Source organism: Nycticebus coucang, chromosome 2, assembly GCF_027406575.1.
Source record: "Nycticebus coucang isolate mNycCou1 chromosome 2, mNycCou1.pri, whole genome shotgun sequence".
Classification (NCBI taxonomy): domain Eukaryota; kingdom Metazoa; phylum Chordata; class Mammalia; order Primates; family Lorisidae; genus Nycticebus; species Nycticebus coucang.
The window spans coordinates 36,479,671-36,500,940 of NC_069781.1; the positions used below are offsets into that span (position 1 = coordinate 36,479,671).

General features: G+C 40.8%; 1 protein-coding gene across 3 annotated transcripts; it reads left to right on the top strand.

Annotated features, from left to right (window-relative positions):
- The first annotated feature begins 4,997 nt into the window (after positions 1-4,997).
- Positions 4,998-20,690, top strand: BAAT (bile acid-CoA:amino acid N-acyltransferase). Of its 3 annotated transcripts, none has more exons than XM_053567396.1 (4): positions 4,998-5,141; positions 9,990-10,503; positions 15,112-15,314; positions 18,849-20,690. In XM_053567396.1, the coding sequence occupies exons 2-4, from the start codon at positions 10,038-10,040 to the stop codon at positions 19,440-19,442; spliced, it is 1,263 nt and encodes a 420-aa protein (XP_053423371.1). In that variant the 5' UTR covers positions 4,998-5,141; positions 9,990-10,037; the 3' UTR covers positions 19,443-20,690. The 3 variants fall into 3 exon arrangements, with proteins under 3 accessions (XP_053423371.1, XP_053423364.1, XP_053423379.1); XM_053567389.1 differs by having other exon boundaries at positions 4,999-5,134; XM_053567404.1 differs by lacking the exon at positions 4,998-5,141 and adding an exon at positions 5,153-7,081.
- The last annotated feature ends 580 nt before the right edge of the window (positions 20,691-21,270 follow it).

Genomic DNA, 21,270 nt, shown 5'->3' on the forward strand with positions numbered 1-21,270 from the left:
CACTCAGTTCCAGCCCCACCTTTAGTTTATGTTACTGGGTGAATGGAACAACCCTGTGGGAGTATGTTTCTGACCCTGCTAGATTCCTCTGCAGAGGAGAGGCTGATTTGAGTTCCCAGAACCTGTGCCTCAGGCCCTGTCTTTAGTCCTGCAGGTTTGTATTCGTAGCACGATCAGTTGTCGGCTGTAGCCTCTTGGCCTCCTTTGTCTATAGGCTGGTGATCCCCTGAGGGCCAGGTGTGTCTTAGGCTCAGTAAAGCGGTCCTCTGGATCAGCCCCACCCTGGGAGTTTCCCGGCTCTGTGGGTGTGTTTTCTAGTCCCCGTGTTCCACCCAGGTCAGTGCCGCCTCAGGCAAACCCTTTACTCATGGGGCCTGTGTTTTAGTCCCAGGTCTGTTCCATGGTGGTTGCCATCTGAGAAGATGCTCAGCCTCATCTGGTTGCCCATGAAGACAGGAGGAGAGGCTATGGGATATCTGGGGGTGGGCATTGTTATTGCTGAAGACAGCTGTTGCTCTGCCCCTCCGGGCACCACCCCTCCAGTGTAATTCCCTTTTAGCCGACCGTTGTCTTCTTGCTCCTTTGCTACAGAGTCAGCACTGGCCAGCTGCAGTCCAGGTCCTGTCTACACCTCTCGAGAGTTCACCCAAGAATCTGGACTCCTCAGGGGGCAGGTCTCCAGATCACGGAGAGTGGAGGGGAGTGCTAGGAGCTCAGAGTTGCAGGTCATAACACAAGCTCATTGAGACCAAATGAACAAATAAACAGATACAAAAGTTACCAGGCACACAGGCCCATAGACACAGAGACAGACAGAAACACATAGACATACAGGCAACAGCCACAACAACAGCAATATAAGAACAACTGCAATAAAAATAGTGATAATCGTAAAATAATTGGAAGAAAGGAAAAAAAAGAGAGAAAAAAGTGGTATTAGTAGAAATGTTAAAAGAAAGAAGAAATTAAAATTAGAAAACATAGAAATAAAAAATATATCTATATAAAAAGTAAGAATAAAAAATTATTGAAATCTCCAAGAAAATGGTGAGGAAAAAAACAAAAACAAAACAAACAATAAACCCCCATGAAAACAAAACAAAAAAAAACAAAAAAAAAGGCACCAACTACAAAAATATTCTTGCATGTAGAAATATACCTATATATATCTATATGTCTGCTGTAGGGATCAAGTTTCGTAGGAATATATTCATACTGCAATATACTTTCTGGACACCAGGTGGCGCTGTGAGTGGTTCCAAGGCTTATACCTGATTTATAGCTTATACTGTTACCATGGTAACCACCTTCCATGGCCGATTGCCATTTTGGAATTTCTGTAAAAGTTTGTCGCCTAAGAATTGTGTACCCTCGGCTGTTCTTTTAAGAAGCTGTGTCCACGCTTCTTAAGTCTTTCCACTCTGTTCCCAGGTTCTCCTACAAACTGGTGACTGCAATCGGCTGTAGTGGGAGTGGTGCTGAGTTCGTGCATTCGCTTGCGCGTTTGCAGTTTTAGCTGCTGTAGCTGGCTCCCGGGGCTGAAGCCAAGTTTGCAGCTTTAGTAGCTGTAGCCGGTTCCCATGGTTGGAGTGTTCGGGGGGACATTTTTTTTTTTTTTTGTAGAGACAGAGTCTCACTGTACTGCCCTCGGGTAGAGTGCCATGGCATCACACGGCTCACAGCAACCTCTAACTCTTGGGCTTACGCGATTCTCTTGCCTCACCCTCCAGAGCAGCTGGGACTACAGGCGCCCGCCACAACGCTCAGCTATTTTTTTGTTGTTGTTGCAGTTTGGCTGGGGCTGGGTTTGAACCCGCCACCCTCAGCATATGGGACCGGCGCCCTACTCACTGAGCCACAGGTGCCGCCCTTTTCGGGGGACTTATTCTGAGTTTTATGGTTCAGAGTTTCCCTTTTGGAGCGGCGCCCGCCAGTTCGCTGCGCAGCCTGAACCGCCAGCCCCCTCCAACACCTGGGGGAAAGGTGCCTGCCCTTTTGGGTAGTTCAAAATGTCCGTTTCCGGGGCAGGATCCCTTCCCTTCAATTGTCCAACAGTTTGCCCAGCTCCGGTGGTTTTGAGTGGCTCTCCTTTTGGATGCCTCCTTCAGTTCCCTATATACTAATTTCTAATTTCATTATGGAAAACATGTGATTCAGCATTTTTATATTTATTAAGATTTATTTTATGGTTCAGCTTATGACCTGTCTTGGTGAATACACCATGTACACTTGAAGTTGGTCAGACAGTTAGGTGAAGGTCATTAATAGTGTTTTTGCCCTTACTGATTTTTGTCAAATTATTCTATTAATTCCATCTTGTCATCATAATGATTTATGAAGTTTATGATATTGTGACTATTTGTCTCTAATAATACTCTTGGTCTTGAAATCTGCTTTATCTGACTTCAATGTAGCTACTAAAGGCTTTTTGTGCATACTCTTGTATATTTTTTCCATCCATTTACTTCTAGTCTGTCAATGTGAATTTTATATATATAAATGATAATTTTTTGCCACAGTCCAGATTTGTGATAATCCCTTCCTTTTATTTAAAGATTTATTCCAACAGTATGCCCTGTAGTTTTATAAGCACATATAAATGTAAAAGAATTATTTGCATGTATTTATGATGAGCTTCTAACATTCAGTATTATGTTTATAAACAAATTTATCCAGGTTATTGCATGTAGTTGTAATTTTTTTATTATCTGGTTATGCATATGCTGGATCAAGAGTTATTCATATTGTAACATTTATTATATAGTATCTAATTGCTTTCCAAAGTGGTGGGGTCTTGGTGAATAATTTTCTGCTGAAATCCTTTTTATCTTTGGAATTTTTAATTTGTGCCAAGCTTGTAGGTATAAATTATATCCCATGATTTTAATTTGATTTTTGATAACAAATGAGATTAAACTTTTTCCCATTACTTGGGCTTCCTGTTCTGTTAAATGCCTGTTTAAATCTTTTTCTTATATTCAACTGAGATTTTTAGAAGTTGATCTTTTAGGAATTCTTTATGCTTCTGGCTCATAATTCTTTTTATTTCAACACACCATAAGGGGGTACAAATGTATGCCCATTACAAGAATGGTGTTCATTGTATCCAATAGCTAAGGTTTTACCACTCACCCCCTCCAAGCCTACTCCTCCTTGTTTTCCAATGTCCTTAGCATCTCTTTGTGCCCACATGTGGCTACCATTTAGATTCCAATTATTAGAAAGTATATGTAGTGTTTGTTTTTCCGTTCCTAAGATACTTCACTAAGGATATTCAAGTCTCTGCAAAAGACACTACAGTAGGACCTCTGTAGCTTGTGAGTTTTGAGTTTTTTATGGAGTGTTTGTAGAGGTCATTAAAATTAAGTTTAAATTTCCTAATAGTTTCCTTTAAGTTTGCATCTTTTATCAATAAATGTTCTGTCCATCTCCTCAAAAGACCCAATATTTATAGAGAGATGGTTCATTTATTTTCTTGTCATGCAAAATCCCACCAATGCTGTTCTACAGCATCTCAAGAGCCCATATGAATTAGTTGAGAAGGATTAGTAGGAGATTCAATGTTTTCCAAATTCTAAAAGTCAAGATGGAGTATTTTGTTACCCATTACTGTGGCCACATGTGTAGTTCCCAATTTTTGTATCTTCAGGAAAGAAAGGATTTGCAAATTCTGAACTGTTTGGTAGTTACCTTGAGTTCTTTATTTGTAAAGGGAAAGTACATCTAAGTGGTGCCAATAGATTTCAAAAGAAATTATCTATAAAGATTCTCAAATTTATTTAACAAACTCTTACGTAGTACCAAATCGGTGCCAAAAGATTTGGAAATACTGTCTTGCTGGGTTCTCACTGTGACACTGTGAAATAGGTACCGTTGACCCCTTTTTTCAAATGAGGAAGTTAGACACAGATATGTTAAGTAACTTGTCCACACTGCTAGTGAGAGGTGGCTAGGATGGAAGCCCAGCATTTTTAGTTGAGTCCTATGCTACTATGCTCCTTCTCTTAGTTTAGAAATGTCCTATATATTATCTGCATCAGTATTCAAAATTAAATTCTGACACTAGTTGTTGCTTGATCATGCTGTGCCTCAGTTTCCTTATCTATAAAATATGTACAATAACAATATCTACCTTGTAGAGTTATGATGAGGATTAAATAAATTGAAACATATAATGCATTTGAACAACTTGTACATCCATAGCAAGCATTCAGTAAATGCTAGTTTTTCTCCTTTTCATTCTCCTCCCCCACATTATTATATTGTTATTCCTATTGTTCTGTTAATAAGAAAAAACCCAAACGCTGTAAAATAATTTAATAAAGAGGATACAGTGGCTTAGACCTGTAATCCCAGCACTTTGGGAGGCTAAGGCAAGAGGATTGCATGAGGCTAGGAGTTCAAGACCAGAGTGGGTAATAACAAGACTCTCTCTCTACAAAAAAATACAAAATGTAGCCAGGGGTGGTGGTGTAGATCTGTAGTCCTAGCTACTCAGAAGGCAGGAGGATTATTTGAGTTCAGGAGTTTGAGGTTGCAGTGAGCTATGATACCAATGCACTTTAGCCCCTATAAAGAAAATCAGTAAAATATGTGAGTAAAAAATAGTGGCTGTCCCAGAGAGGGAGAGAGTTAGAGAGTCTATAAGATAAGAAAAGGGAGAATAGGAGAGGCTAGATTCAGTAAATTTAAAAAGTTAATAGGGGCAGGGCATGGTGACTAATGTCTGTAATCCTAGCACTCTGGGAGGCTGAGATGGGTGGATTGCCTGAGCTCACAGATTCAAGACCAGCCTGAGGCAGAGTGAGACCTCATCTCTAAAATTAGCTAGGTGTTGTGGCAGGTGCTTGAAGTCCCAGCTACATGGGAGGCTGAGGCAAGCTTGGGCTTAAGCCCCAGAGTTTGAGGTTGTTGTGAGCTGTGGTGCCAGGGCACTCTGCCAAGGGCAACAAAGTGAGACTCTGTTTCAAAAAAAAAAAAAAAAACTTAATAGGAAACTACAACAGAAAGTGCATGGTAAGCTAGTGCTTGTCTAAAGTTTGACTACAAAAGATATATTTGAGGGTTCGGCCTTCTGAACACCTTGGTATAGTGTCTTATATTCCCTTTGCTGCTGAAAAAGAAGATTCAACAGGTAAAAGGTACTTTGACTTATAATCAGGATATTTCTTCTAGGCTGGCTGAAAATTCATTAAAATTGTAGCACTTGAATTAGAAATAAATCGGGTTATTCAGTGTTTGGAATATGGTGGTTCAGAAGGATAAAGAATCTTTTTTCTCATTTCATAGTATCAGCTGTGGAGTTCCCAAGAGTGCTCAGATAAGTCTTATGTATTCAGTTCTATTTTGCTAAGAAAGAATTTCAATATGGACTTGCTATTATGAGAATATTGAGGTGTGAAATTTGTATCTCTAGGAAGAGGAAAGGCCATCAAAAATAATTTCTTGACTGGGCATGGTGGCTCACACCTGTAATCCTATTACTCTGCTCTGGGAGGCGGAGGCAGATGGATTGCCCAGAGTTCACATGTTCCAAACCAGCCTGAGCAAGAGCGAGATCCTGTCTCTAAAAATAGCCGGGCATTGTGGTGGGCGCCTGTAGTCCCAGCTAATCAGCTGGCTGAGGCAAGAGACTAGCTTGAGCCCAAGAGTTTGAGGTTGCTGTGAGCTGTGTTAACTTGTCACTCTACCAGGGGTGACAAAATGAGATTGTCTCAAAAAAAAAAATAATTATTAAGCCTGAGCAAAGAGTGAGACACACGCACACCCTCCACCCGAATCTCTACTAAAAGTAGAAAAATTAGCCAGGTATGGTACTACAGGTAGTCCCAGCTACTCAAGAAATTAAGACAGGAGGATCATTTGAGCCCAGGAGTTTGAGGTTGCAATGAGCTATGATGATGCCACTGCCCTTTAGCCTGGACAATAGAGCAAGATCCTGTCTCAAACAAAAAAAAGATAGAATTTTTCTTTGTTCTCTCTTCTCCATCACTACCAATATTTCTCCCTCTTTTTAGTCATTTGGTCTTTGAATCCATTGAATTCTTGAGATAACTTTTGGAATTCTAATTTGATTTTATTTGCTATCCAGATCCTGAATTCAATTTCTGACATCTCAGCTATTTGTTTGTGCATGGGGTCTTGTGCTGTTTCTGCCCCATTGATCCTTGGGGGAGTTGATCTACTCTGATTATTCATATTGCCAGAGTTTTTCTGTTGATTTCGCCTCATGATTGTTTTTCACCATTGCCTCTGGCTGTCCTCAGAGTTGGGGAGGTGTCTCTCCAAGATTAGACCCCAGCGGGATCACTCTATTGTTGCTGGATCTTTGTAGGGAGTAACCCTGTGTAGTTCCTCTGGGGCTGCTCTAGGTAGGGAGTTCTGGTTGTGGAAGCAGCTCCCGTTTGTGACACACCCGGATCCAGCAACAGGGCTGGGGTTGGTGCGCACGGTTCTGGGAGTGCCAGGCGCCCAGTGACTTTGGCACAGAGAGACTTTCCCCCAGTCTCTGGCCAGGAGAAGAGCTCTGTGCAGAGGCAGGGAGGGCTCCAAAAGGCACGCAGCTACCAGAGTCCCTGTCCAGATGAACGGGCTAGTGTGGAAGCTGGGAGGACACTGGAGGGAGGACGCAGGGTTGTGTGGCTCCCGCAGTTCCTGGTCAGGGAATGTGGAGGCCCGGTGGGTGCGGGTCACTGGTCGGGGGTCGCTGCACAGCTCTTATGGAGGTCTGGGCAGCGCCAAGCCCAGGAGTTTGAGGTTGCTATGAGCTGTGACATCATGGCACTCTACCCAGGGCAACAGCCCAAGGCTCCAGTGTGCCAAAACCATCTTACTCTGTCCCTAAGGATTACGGCTGTAAGGCAGCTCAGTCCCCGCCTTTAGGCTGCTCAGTCAGTAGGTTACTTTGACCCTGAGGAAGGAGCTTGCCGGGGCAGTTCTTTCACAATGGCTTCCTGCGCCCAGCTCAGTGGCTCATTCTGGGGCCCCAGACAATGCCCAAAGTTCTCCACACTCCTGCTCAAGCTCTCCCCAAGGCAGTTCAACTGAGTGCCAAGTCCAAGAAGACCGAAACAGTTCACAGGTAAGGCCTTTCCGGTTTGCAGTCTCACTGCTGCTTGTACTTATGGTTGCCAGCGTGATTAGGTCAATTGAACACATGCAACCACTTGCCAGTTTTCCACTGTTTTTGTCCTCCTCTTGGGGTCCAGAAGTCCCTTGCTGACTCCCTGTATCCTCAAAGGGATGATTATAGGCAGATCCCACCGGACAGAAATGCCTGGAGTCTTGTCTTTCCAGACTCGCTGTTCCCAGTTGCAGGGAAGCTGTTACTCGGCCACCATCTTTAATCTCTCCTTCTCCCTCTTTTTAAAGACCATTTTTTAGAATATTGACTAAACATGCTCTTATTCTGGGAAGCTAAATTGTGCTATTTATATTTTGTTTATAGAGTAATTCTCTTTTTTTTCTAGACAGAGTCTCACTTTGTCACCCTCAGTAGAGTGCAGTGGCATCATAGCTCACAGCAACCTCAGACTGCTGGGCTCAAGCGATTCTCTTGCCTCAGCCTCCCAAGTAAGCTGGGACTACAGGCACTCACCACAACACCTGGCTATTCTTAGAGGCAAGGTCTCACTCTGGCTGAGGCTGGTCTAGAACTCAAGAGAACTCAGTCCACCTGCCTCAGCCTCCCAGAGCGCTAACTTTTTCTCTTGATTTCTCTTTACTTTTATCTAAGGGTTTCTTTTTTTGCTGCTTTATCATAATCAAAAATTTCCTGTCTTCTGTTGAGTAGCTTGTTACTTGCTGGAGATTAATTCATTTAAATTCTTTGTATTCTCAGCAATCTAATAGTTAAAAACAAATCAAAAAAAGAGACTACCTCCCAAAAATACCCCACAAGCTGAATTTTTAGTTTATCCAGTTAGTTGTGGTTGTTGGAGTACTAACAATGGTAATTCTTCTGGCTTTAAGGAGAAGAGCACTCCTTAATTTTGAGTTATAAAAAGCTTAGCAAGATTTTTGTGTACCTGAAAGGCTTGTCAGCTTCGAGGATTATTTTAGACTGAGCAAATTTTTTCTTGAGACAGAGTCTCATTTTGTCACCCTGGGTAGAGTGCTGTGATGTCACAGCTCACAGCAACCTCAAACTCTTGGGCTCAAGTGATTCCCTTGTCTCAGCCTCCTGAATAGCTGGGACTACAGGTGCCACCCTCAAGACCAGCTATTTTTAGAGACAGGGTCTCTCTCTTGCTCAGGCTGGTCTCAAAATCCAGAGCTCAGGGTGGTGCCTGTGGCTCAAAGGAGTAGGGCGCCGGCCCCATATACCAGAGATGGTGGGTTCAAACCCAGCCCCGGCCAAAAACTGCAAAAAAAAAAAAATCCAGAGCTCAGGCAATCCACCCACCTGGGCCTCCCAGAGTGCTGGAATTACAGATGTGAGCCACCGTGCCTGGCTGGACCGGACAAATCTATGGGTTGGTTTTTCTCTAAGGAGCAGTACATGTCAGCCTTTTTGTTCTGTCCCCAAATTTTATCTTCATTAGTTTGAGAAGATTCTTCTTTTTTTTTTTTTTATGATCTTTTGGAGGTAAACTCTTAGATGCCAGACATTCTGTGTGTAGGTCTTGGGAAGGGGATTAGCGTTGGAGCCAAGTGTTTCACATATATAGATGTTCAATAACCCACCCTGTTTTCAAGGCTTCACAACTTCACATCTCCCTCCTATCCTCCATTGTTTTGTTTTGTTTTGAGACAGAGTCTCACATTGTCATGTTATGTACAGGAGCTTCTCAAAGACCATATTGCTAGACAAGTCAAATTTAAAGAAGAGTCCTTTTATTGAAGGGCCAGCTGGTGACTGCCTCAGTGTGCCAACATGGGGTTTCTGAGAGCAGACTGGAGTGCTTAAGGGATCGGGTTTTTAAGGCTTGGTCTGCATCCTGGTTGGCACACAGGCTCCCCAGGTGCATTTGGATAGGTTAGCAAGCCTTATACAGAAGAAGAATTTTGTGGTTAGTTAGTCATACATCTTTGTTTCAGTATTTTCTCCACCTGGTATTTCTTAAAGGCCAGTTCAGGGACAGTTGGTATGTCCTGGTCTGTTTCTCAGGGGAGTTAGTCAAGCAAGAAGTCAGTGAGTGCTAGGCGGTGCCTGTGGCTCAAGGAGTAGGGCGCCAGTCCTATATGCCGAAGGTGGTGGGTTCAAACCTAGCCCTGGCCAAAAACCACAAAAAAAAAAGAAGTCAGTGAGTGCTTTCCCATCTATCTTGGGAGTGAACCAGACTTACTCCATTTTGTTAAGGACTTGTGGCCCAGAAATTTGCCAAGAGTTAACTGTATTTTTCTACCTTAGTCTAGGGCTAATAGTTGCCCTTGGTAGAGTGCAATGGCGTCACAGCTCACAGCAACCTCACACTCCTGGGCTCAAGAGATTATCTTGCCTGAGCCTCCCAAGTAGTTGGGACTACAGGTGCCCATCACAATGCCCGGCTACCTTTTTAGAGATGGGGGTCTTGCTCTTGCTCAGGCTGGTCTTGAACCCATGAGCTCAGGCAATCCACCCACCTCAGGCTCCCAGAGTGCTAGGATTACAGGCATGAACCACCACACCCAGCCCCTATCCTCTATTGTATCCGATTTTTCAAGGTTCTGTATGACATACTGTGTTATCCTTCTTGATGTATTGACACTCTTCATACATACTTTGGATGCTGCTTCTTCCACATTGGTTTATTATTGTTCTAAGACTTCATTGACTTCCTCTCTGTATTCTGGAAATTTGTTGAAAGTTCTCAGGTGTTTTGTACCAGAAGGTCATTATCAGGATATTTGCTAAGTAACTAGAGAGTTAGAACTAAATCCTAAGGGGTCTGAATCCTGATCCAATCCATTTGTCATTAACCTTACTTCTAACTTATTTCATTTCTCCTTATTTCTATATATTTTGAATTTTTTTAAAACTTATTACTGACTTGAAGCTTATATTTTAGGTTTTGCTGCAGATATTCCTGAATTATCCACAGTGCTGCACTGCAAAGATGGTTCAGCTGACAGCTACCCCTGTGTTTGCCCTTGTTGATGAGCCAGTGCATATCCGAGCTACAGGCCTGACCCCCTTTCAGGTGGTGACTCTTCAGGCATCACTGAAAGATGAAAGGGGGAACATGTTTTATTCTCGAGCCTACTATAGGGCCAATGAAGTTGGTGAGGTGGACCTAGAACGTGATTCTTCACTAGGAGGGGATTATATGGGCGTCCATCCCATGGGCCTCATCTGGTCCCTGAAACCTGAAAATTTATTAACTAGACTATTGAAAACAGATGTGATGAATAGCCCCTTTCAGGTCCAAGTAAAACTTTACAACTCAGATTTCCTACTAAACAATAAAACTACCAGTGCTCCAAAGGCAAGCCTTACTTTAGAGAGGTGGTATGTGGCACCTGGTGTCACAAGGATCCATGTCCGAGAAGGCCGCCTTCGAGGAGCCCTCTTTCTCCCTCCAGGTGAGTACAATTACTCTGCTTATTGTTATTCTTGTTTTTCCTCTTTTGAATGCATGATCCCTCTGGAAATTTAGCTTGAATATCAATAATACACAAAGTACTCTTTTCCTGCCTTAGAAACAGCACTGACTTTGGGTCTGAACAAAAATGCCATAATATTCTACAGCAACTCAAATTTCACATCAACAATTCTGGAGCTTTTGTAAGCATATGACTACATATAGCTTATGGAGTCCCTGCATTATGGTTTACGTAGCTTTGGATTTATGCTAAATTCATCTGTATTGAAGCCTGGTTATCTGAAGACTTTCATCTTGATATTATGGAAACCATATCCCAGCCCCTTTTGTAGGCCTCTGTCATATTAAGTTTCCGTTTAAGGGTTATTGCATGGAGGCCACAACAAACTGGAGATAAGATGGATTGAAACGTTGCAACAAATACAGAGGATGCCGAGAAACTTTATAACATCTACTTTCACAAATATTGCATATTCATATACTATTCCATAAATCAAATAATATAGCATGGTCTCTAATGTCTATAAAATTTATCAGAACACTCATACTCTCCTGCAGTAATGTCATACCAATAAGTGATTTAAAACATCTCTTGGTACACTCTTCAGAGTTTACTGTGGTGCTGAATAAAGCAATTTCACAGAAGAAAGGAAGGCCTAAGTGTCAGGTTAAGTGTGCTTACTATTTCTTATCAAAATTATATTTTAAGCCAATACATATTCACATTTTACTTCTTCTTTTATTAATGTAAAATAATGATAGCAACTTTAAAAAAATTCCCACTTCCTGAAATCAAGCCACTCTTTTCAAACATGGATAGGAGCAGTCTTTCTCAGCTAAAATCACTTATAAGAGAATAGAATACTCTCAATAAGTGCATTCTAAATTTCTTTCAATGTATGGGCTCTAGTTTATTTTGGGAAAAACTTGGATTCACAGAGAGTGAGTGTAGAGTGATACTCAGACCTTCCCTACTTTTTACCGTGTCTTAGGATCCGGGGAATGAATATAGCATTATTGAATGAAAGGGTTCATCATTTACACCTGATCTCTTAGATATGAGATTTCATCACTGCATAGTCTAACAGAGCAGTGTTAAGTCAAGATTTTCACTAAATATTACTAATCGATTGGGATTAAAGATGGTGAACCAGTAACAGCTTCCCTGAAACTGGGCACGGTGAGTCTGGGGAGATAAGACTCCAGACATCTCTGGCTGGTGATATCTGCCTATAATCATCCCTTTGAGGATACAGGGAGTCAGCAAGGGACTTCTGGACCCCTAGAAGAGGACAAAAGCAGTGGAAAACTGGCAAGTGGTTGCATGTGTTCGATCAACCTAATCACGCCGGCAACCGTGAGTACAAGCAGCAGTGAGACTGCAAACCTCTTCCAAAATATAGAAAAAGAAGGAATATTACCCAACACATTCTACGAAGCAAACATCACCTTGATCCCCAAACCAGGGAAAGACCCAACAAGAAAACAAAATTATAGGCCAATATCACTAATGAATATTGATGCTAAAATAATAAGATCCTAACAAACAGAATCCAACAACACATCAAAAAAATTATACACCATGACCAAGTGGGATTTATCCCAGGGTCTCAAGGCTGGTTCAATATACATAAATCTATAAATGTAATTCAACACATAAACAAACTAAAAAATAAGGACCGTATGATTTTCAATTGATGCAGAAAAAGCTTTTGATAATATCCAGCATCCCTTCATGATCAGAACACTTAAGAAAATTGGTATAGAAGGAACATTTCTTAAACTAATAGATGCCATCTACAGCAAACCCACTGCCAATATCATATTGAATGGAGTTAAACTGAAATCATTTCCACTTAGATCAGGAACTAGGCAAGGTTGCCCATTGTCTCCATTGCTCTTTAACATTGTCATGGAAGTTTTAGCCATTGCAATTAGGGAAGAAAAGGTGATCAAGGATATCCACATAGGGTCAGAAGAGATCAAACTTTCACTCTTCGCAGATGATATGATCGTATATCTGGAAAATACTAGGGATTCTACTACAAAACTTTTAGAAGTGATCAAGGAATACAGCAATGTCTCAGACTACAAAATCAACACCCGTAAATCTGTAGCCTTTATATATACCAACAATAACCAAGCAGAAAAAACAGTCAAGGACTCTATTGCTTTCACAGTAGTGCCAAAGAAGATGAAATATTTGGGAGTATACCTAACAAAGGATGTGAAAGATCTATACAAAGAGAACTATGAAAGCTTAAGAAAAGAAATACCTGAAGATGATAACAGATGGAAAAACATACCGTGCTCATGGCTGGGAAGAATCAACATTGTTAAAATGTCCATACTACCCAAAGCAATATACAATTTTAATGCAATTCCTATTAAAGCTCCATTGTCATATTTTAAAGATCTTGAAAAAATAATACTTTGTTTTATATGGAATCAGAAAAGACCTCGAATAGCCAAAACATTACTCAGCAATAAAAACAAAGCAGGAGGAATCACACTACCAGACCTCAGACTGTACTATAAACCAATAGTGATCAAAACAGTGTGGTACTGGCACAAAAGCAGAGAAGTATATGTCTGGAACAGAATAGAGAATCAAGAGATGAATCCAGCTACTTACCATTATTTGATCTTTGACAAGCCAATTAAAAACATTGAGTGGGGAAAAGATTCCCTATTTAACAAATGGTGCTGGGTAAACTGGCTGGCAACCTGTAGAAGATTGAAACTGGACCCACACCTTTCACCATTAACTAAGATAGACTCTCACTGGATAAAAGATTTAAACTATAAAAATCTATAAGACATAAAACTATAAACTATAAGACATGAAACTATAAAAATACTAGAAGAGAGTGCAGGGAAAACTCTTGAAGGAATCAGCCTGGGTGAATATTTTATGAGGAGGACTCCCCAGGCAATTGAAGCAGTGTCAAAAATACACTACTGGGACCTGATCAAACTAAAAAGCTGCTGCACAGCCAAGAACATAGTAAGTAAAGCAAGCAGACAGCCCTCAGAATGGGAGAAAATATTTGCAGGTTATACCTCTGATAAAGGCCTAATAACCAGAATCCACAGAGAACTCAAACGTATTAGCAAGAAAAGAACATGTGATCCCATCTCAGGGTGGGAAAAGGACTTGAAGAGAAACTTCTCTAAAGAAGACAGATGCACAATCTACAAACACATGAAAAAAAGCTCATCATCCTTAATCATCAGAGAAATGCAAATCAAAACTACTTTGAGATAACACCTAACCCCAGTAAGAGTAGCCCACATAACAAAATCCCCAAACCAGAGATGTTGGCGTGGATGTGGAGAAAAGGGCACACTTCTACACTGCTGGTGGGAATGCACACTAATACGTTCCTTTTGGAAGGATGTTTGGAGAATACTTAGAGACCTAAAAATAGACCTGCCATTCGATCCTATAATTCCTTTACCAGGTTTATACCTCAAAGACCAAAAGTCACAATATAACAAAGACATCTGTACCAGAATGTTTATTGCAGCCCAGTTCATAATCACTAAGTCATGGAAGAAGCCCAAGTGCCCTTCATCCCACGAATGGACTAGCAAATTGTGGTACATGTATACCATGGAATATTATGCAGCCTTAAAGAAAGATGGAGACTTTACCTCTTTCATGTTTACATGGATGGAGCTGGAACATATTCTTCTTAGCAAAGTATCTCAGGAATGGAAGAAAAAGAATCCTATGTACTCAGCTCTGCTATGAAGCTAAATTACACTTTCACATGAAGGCTATAATCCAACTATAGCACAGGACTATGGGGAAAGGGCCAAGGAAGGGGAAGGGAGGCGGGAGGTTTTGGTGTAGGGAGGGTAATGGGTGGGGCCACATCTATGGTGCATCTTAGAATGGGTACAGGCGAAACTCACTAAATGCAGAATACAAATGCCTACATACAGTAACTAAGAAAATGCCATGAAGGCTATGTTGAACAGTTTGATGAGAATATTTCAGATTGTATATGAAACCTGCATGTTATACCCCTTGATTGCACTAATGTACACAGCTATGATTTAACAATAAAAATATTAAAAAAAATAAATATTACTAATCACTTAAAGAAAATTTGAGCTATATACTTCATTGAGAATCCAATTAAATCTGTGGAATTTCTCTTAAAAATGCACATATAAACATTTTTGCCATACTTTGCATATGGTGTATTTTGGATTTTTATAGATTTCCTAAAGCCTGTCTGTGTACCTCTTTAGAAGGTAAGAATCCCTGGCCTAGTTTCTATGACTTTCTTTACACCAAGACTATGGAAATGAACCAGCACGTGTTCCCTTTCTCCTTGGATGCAGAATTAAACGTGTCAGTGAACACAATTCCCAATCAAACTTCTAGATGTCATCTTCCATTATATATTCAGTAGTCCTTAATTCTACCCCATGGACAAGGCTGGAAACTTCAAAGTTTCCTTTTAAAATTCATATATTTCAAAATTTGTATACTCTCCTTTTTCCAATCCTCATATAATTATCTTTCCCTCATCTTCTCTTCCTACCTAATTCTGTTTTGTTTGTCCTTTTTCAGGAGAGGGACGTTTCCCAGGGGTGATTGACTTGTTTGGTGGTGTAGGTGGACTGATTGAAATTCGGGCCAGTCTCTTAGCCAGTCGTGGCTTTGTCTCCTTGGCCTTGGCTTATCGTGACTATGATGATCTGCCACCTCAACCAGAGATAACAGATTTGGAGTATTTTGAGGAAGCTGCCAACTTTCTCCTGAGACACCCTAAGGTAATCAATCTTTGCCTTTTTAGTAGGTTTCAGCTCATTTTAAAATAATTTTTAGGGGCAGCACCTGAGGCTAAGTGGGTAGGGCACTGGCCCCATATAACCCGGCCCCAGCCAAACTGTAACAAAAACAAAAAATAGCCAGGGGTTGTGGTGGGCGCCTGTGGTCTCAGCTACTCAGGAGGCTGAGGCAAGATAATTGCCTAAGCCCAGGAGTTGGAAGTTGCTGTGAGCTGTGATGCCACAGCACTCTACTAAGGGCAATAAAGTGAGACTCTGTCTCTAAAAAAATAAAATAATAAAATAATTTTTAATAATTTTGTGAGTTAACTTTCAAGTATGGTTCTTCTGGCCAGGCGCAGTGGCTCACTTCTGTAATCTCAGCACTTTGGGAGGTCAACACGGGTTGATTGCCTGAGCTCAGGAGTTGGAGACCAGCCTGAGCCAGAGTGAGACACTGTCTCTCAAAATAGCTGGCTGATGTGGCAGGCACCTTGGGAGACTGAGGCAAGAGAATCACTTAAGGCAAAGAGTTGGAGGTTGCTGTGAACTATGAAGCCACGGCCCTCTACCGAGGACGACATAGTGACACTCTGTCTCAAAAAAAAAAAAAAATTAAAAAGACAGAATTTCTCAGCTTGAAAAGATCTTTTAAATGATTTAAACCACCCCGATAACATTCAGGATAGAAAACAGAGTATATACGACTCATTTCATTTGTTCCCTTACCCTAAAAGTTTTTCACATGTCTGTCTGCTTGGCATAAGTCATACATGCATTCATGTTTCTCTAAATAACAGGGGGAAAAAAACTCAGACATTAGTTTATAAATTGACTTGAAAATATATGAGATTGATTAAGATAATACAGGAAATCAATTATGGTTTTATAAAAGAGGCGTTTCTCTCTGAAACTCTGATCTTTTAAGGTGCAAGTGCTGAAGGAGAATCAGAACTTTATTTTGTGGCACAAAGAACCATCATCTTTAACTCCTTCTCATTTCACTCCCATACCAAATTGGTGATTGGGAACTCTATGTTCAAAAATAACTCATGAACATGATGTTTTCTTTTCATCCTCACTGATATTTTAATGCAGGATACCATCATTTCCTATCTGCACTATCCCATTGCAATAACCTCTGGTTTTATGTATTAATTTATTTTTGAGACAGAGTCTCACTCTGTTGCTCCAGGCTAGAGAGCCATAGCATCAGCCTAGCTCACAGCAACCTCAAACTCTTAGGCTCAAGTGATCCTCCTGCCTCAGCCTCCTGCGTAGCTGGGATTACAGGCTCCTGCCCCAAGGCCTGGCTAATTTTTCTATTTTTTGTATAGATGGGGTTCATTCTTGCTCACCATTTCTCTACTAAAAATGGAAAAAGTAAAGCTCAAGTGATCCTCCCACCTCAGCCTACCAGGATGCTAGGATAGACACATATAAAAGCCAGTGTGTCTGGCCCCTGCCTCTAATTTTGCAAGTCAGAGTTATGAGACTGGCCTTTCTAGAGTACAGCTATTTTACTTGCTTGCTGAACAGTCACCCTATTTACTATAGGATAAAGGCCAGGCTTCCTAACATGTTAGAAAAAACTTCCTATGATTTGACTTCTGCATACTTCAGCCTAGTCTTATGCCCAACCGTAAACTTTGTCCTAATTCCCCTCTTTCCTTAGGAGAAAAGAGTGTAGGCTGTTTAGCATGTCTTTGAAAGCTATTCCCTATCTGATAGCTGTTTTCTTTTACAGCCTTATTTTGCTGTTTCCCACCTTACAATCTAAATTCAACTAATGAAGAACTACCTGTGGTTCCCCAAATGCGTTTCTGTTTGTTGTCTTTGAATTTGTGCGTTTGTTCCTCCCATGGTGAATCCATGGAAGAATCCATGCAAAAATGTAGCCATTTCCCAGAAAAGCAGCTGATGGTGGCTTAAACAACACCAACATAAGGCATTTTATTCTCTCATGTAACAGTCTAGAGATAAGTGGTTCAAGCTTTGGTTCAGAAACTTAGTGGAGTTTTTAGTCAAGGAAACTAGGTCAATATTTCTGCGACTTTCTAGTGTTATCCTAAAGGTCACAAGATGGCTCTGGCCATTTTAGACATTGAGTTAACATCTCAGGAGCCTAACATGGAAAGAATGGTCAGAAATGCAGGCTTTCACCTGGTATGATGGCTCATGCCTGTAATCCTAGCACTCTGGGACATCGAGGCAGGAGTATCCTCTAAGATCAGGAGTTCAAGACTAGCTTGAACCAGATCAAGACCCTGTCTCTACTAAAAATAAGCCAGGTGTTGTGGTGGGCACCTGTGGTCTCAGCTACTTGGGAGGCTAAGGCAGGAAAACTGCTCATACCTAGGAGTTTGAAGTTGCTATGAGCCAAGCTGAGGCCATGGCACTCTAGCCCAGCAACAGAGCAAGATTTTGTCTCAAAAATAAACAGACAAACAAAAAGAAACACAGGCTTTCTCTTAATGATTCTATGCCATTTTACATGAATGGCATAGTCCTTAGGTAGAATATGTTGGCCTTACAAGAGAGGCTGAAGAAATACATAGGAAAGGCAAATGGTTTCAGGACCATCAAAATTTGTTTCTTGGGCAGGATACATGGCTATACCATATAAAACCAAGGTCATGTTAGCATTGACATTGTGGAGAATGGACAACTGACCACACTACAAATACATAGCATACCATTTCTTTTTGTTGGCTTCCATTTTTTAATATGAAGGCTCATTTCATAGCCCATTTCCTCTGAGAGTCTCTCTTTGATCCTCCCTTTATTCTCTGCTAATCTGGGCTGGCAGTCTTGCATATAAGCATTCTGACATTACAGAATTTATGATACTCTCAATCATCTGTGTTTTCTTTCCCCCTCCTATCTCTTCATCTTGCAATGAGTTCCTTGAGGATAAGAAATTGTGCCTTTACACTCTGTGACTCCCGTCCCCTGTCTTCCACCCACTACTTGGTTGGCATAGGGTGGATGATCTAAAAATGTTTATTTGATGACTTACAATGAAAGAGGAAGCTGAGCTAAGCCTACTTTATTCAATCTTTTCTCTCAAAGGAGAAACCTTTCGGAGAAACTAAAGTAAGTCTAGAATCCTCTGCTCATTTTTCTGTGCTCTGTCCTACTAATCTCACTTTCTTTCTCAGTCTTTTCCAATAAGGTCTCTTTCCTCTGAACTTCTAGGGAGCTGAAAGACAAAGCTTATCCATTAGTTATAGCCTAACTCACACGATTCACAATAGTCACATGCCTTTTCCTACTTTCCCTAGTACACTGGTGTTCTTAAGCTCAGAGCTTTATACGATACTGAATCCACAGTATTCAGTCAGCAAATCTTGGAAGGTTTTTGCAGTATTTACTTTATATACATGTTACATATTCTAGAACTCCAGAGCTAAGTGTATGAGTAAGATTAATACTTGCTTTGTTCCCATTAGTTATTGCAGTTCATTTGTTATTTGAGATTGTGGAGCTTTCCTAAATGAGGGATGAAATAACATCTCATTTCTGTTATTTTTTTAGGTCTATGGCCCAGGCATTGGGGTAGTCTCTATATGCAAAGGAGCTGAGATAGGACTCTCTATGGCTATTCACCTAAAACAAATTACAGCCACCGTACTTATTAATGGAACCTGCTTTGTTTTTGGAGTTCCACAGGTTTATCATGGTCAGATCTATCCACCTGTTCCCTACTCTTCACAATTAACAACCATCAATACCTTGGGGTTAACAGAGTTCTATCGCATATATGAGGAAACTCAAATTGTAGCCAGTCAGGGTTTTCTTCCCATTGAAAAAGCCCACGGACATTTCCTCATCATTGTGGGAGAAGAAGATAAGAATATCAACAGCAAAAGGAATGCTGAGCTAGCCACAGACCGGCTGAGGAGGAACGGCAAGAGCAACTGGACCCTGCTGTCTTACCCTGGGGCAGGCCATCTGATAGAGCCTCCTTACTCTCCACTGTGCCCTGCCTCAGGGATCATTACCTCCTGCTCATCCATACACTGGGGAGGAGAGGTGATCCCACACGCAGCCGCACAGGAACATTCTTGGAAGGAGATCCAGAAATTTCTCAGAAAGCATCTTATTCCAACTGTAACCAGTCAACTCTGAGAAGACTAGAATCCTAAGAAATTGAGAAGTTAAGCTCTTTACCAGCACCAATTGATTTTTGTGGAAGAATGTGGGGTGTTTTTGTTTTTCCCTCTCACATTTAGTGTTAATTTGAGTGGTAAAAATGGCACAGGGCTGAAAACTTGATAGCTCAATTATACCACATAGCAAGCTAACCAAATTAGACATGGGAATACACTTACAAAGTAATTTTACTTATTATTTCTATGACTTTTATTCCAATTAGGCCTTTCAAATAGGACCAAGATACAGCACATTGGCAAAAATTAAAAAAGGCAAATAGGAATAGTACCAATGTAATAGATACTGTAAAAATATCATGCCAGCAAAACCTCATATAGTAACCCATTATCAGATTACAGCAGCAGAAGAAAATTATTTCTAAATCATAATCATTTTAGCAGTTATTTCTAACTCATAATCATTTTACCATTTAGCTTCACAATGGTAGCTTTACAACATCATTCCTAATTTGTGCAGTAGTAAAATTCCATCAAAAAGGAAAGGGTGGGAGTTCATAGCACTAACGTTTTGGGAGAAAGACCTAGCAGAGGTGCCACCTTATAGGACCAAACAGACTTCACACATTTCCCCTAATTCTTTAAGCTTGCTTTATATTTTTCTTTCTTTCTTTCTTTCTTTCTTTCTTTCTTTCTTTCTTTCTTTCTTTCTTTCTTTCTTTCTTTCTTTCTTTCTTTCTTTCTTTCTTTCTTTCTTTCTTTCTTTCTTTCTTTTTATTAAATCATTGCTATGTACATTGATATGATCATGGGGCATCATTCACTAGCTTCATAGACCATTTACCAAGTTTCACATATACCCTTGTAAGATGCACCACTGGTGTAATCCCACCAATCCCCTAACCTCTACTCACATCCCCCCTCCCTCCCCTCCCTTTCCGCCTTCCCCCTATTCTTAGGTTGTAACGGGGTTATAGCTTTCATGTGAGAGCCCCAAATTAGTTTCATAGTAGGGCTGAGTACATTGGGTACTTTTTCTTCCATTCTTGAGATACTTTACTAAGAAGAATATGTTCCAGCTCTATCCATGTAAATATGAAAGAGGTAAAGTCTCCATCTTTTTTAAGGCTGCATAATATTCCATGATGTACACATACCACAATTTATTAATCCATTCGTGGATCAATGGGCACTTGGGCTTTTTCCATGACTTAGCTATTATGAATTGGGCTGCAATAAACATTCTGGTACAAATATCTTTGTTATGATGTGATTTTTGGTCTTCTGGGTATATGCCCAGCAGAGGGATTACAGGATTGAATGGCAGATCTATTTTTAGATCTCTAAGTGTTCTCCATATCTCTTTCCAAAAGGAATGTGTTAATTTGCATTCCCACCAGCAGTGCAAAAGTGTTGCCTTTTATCCACATCCGCGCCAACATCTCTGGTCTAGGGATTTTGTGATATAGGATAGTCTCACTGGAGTTAGATAATATCTCAAAGTAGTTTTGATTTGCATTTCTCTGATGATTAAAGATGATAAGCATTTTTTCATATGTCTGAAGGCCGTGCACCTATCTTCTGCAGAGAAGTTTCTCTTCAAATCCCTTGCCCAGCCTGCGATGGGATCCCTTGTTGTATTCTTGCTAATGCATTTGAGTTCTCTGTGGATTCTGGTTATTAAACCTTTGTCGGAGACATAACCTGCAAATATCTTCTCTCATTCTGAGGGCTATTTGCTTGCTTTACTTACTGTGTTCTTGGTTGTGCAGAAGCTTTTTTGTTTGATCAAGTCCCAGTAGTGTATTTTTGAAGCTGCTTCAATTGCCTGGGGGATCCTCCTCATA

Excerpts from the sequence above, each read along its gene's own strand:
- BAAT (XM_053567396.1), top strand. The coding sequence starts at position 10,038 with ATGGTTCAGCTGACAGCTACCCCTGTGTTTGCCCTTGTTGATGAGCCA. Across the intron at positions 10,504-15,111 it reads AGCCCTCTTTCTCCCTCCAG|GAGAGGGACGTTTCCCAGGG; the intron begins GTGAGTACAATT and ends GTCCTTTTTCAG. Across the intron at positions 15,315-18,848 it reads TTCTCCTGAGACACCCTAAG|GTCTATGGCCCAGGCATTGG; the intron begins GTAATCAATCTT and ends TTATTTTTTTAG.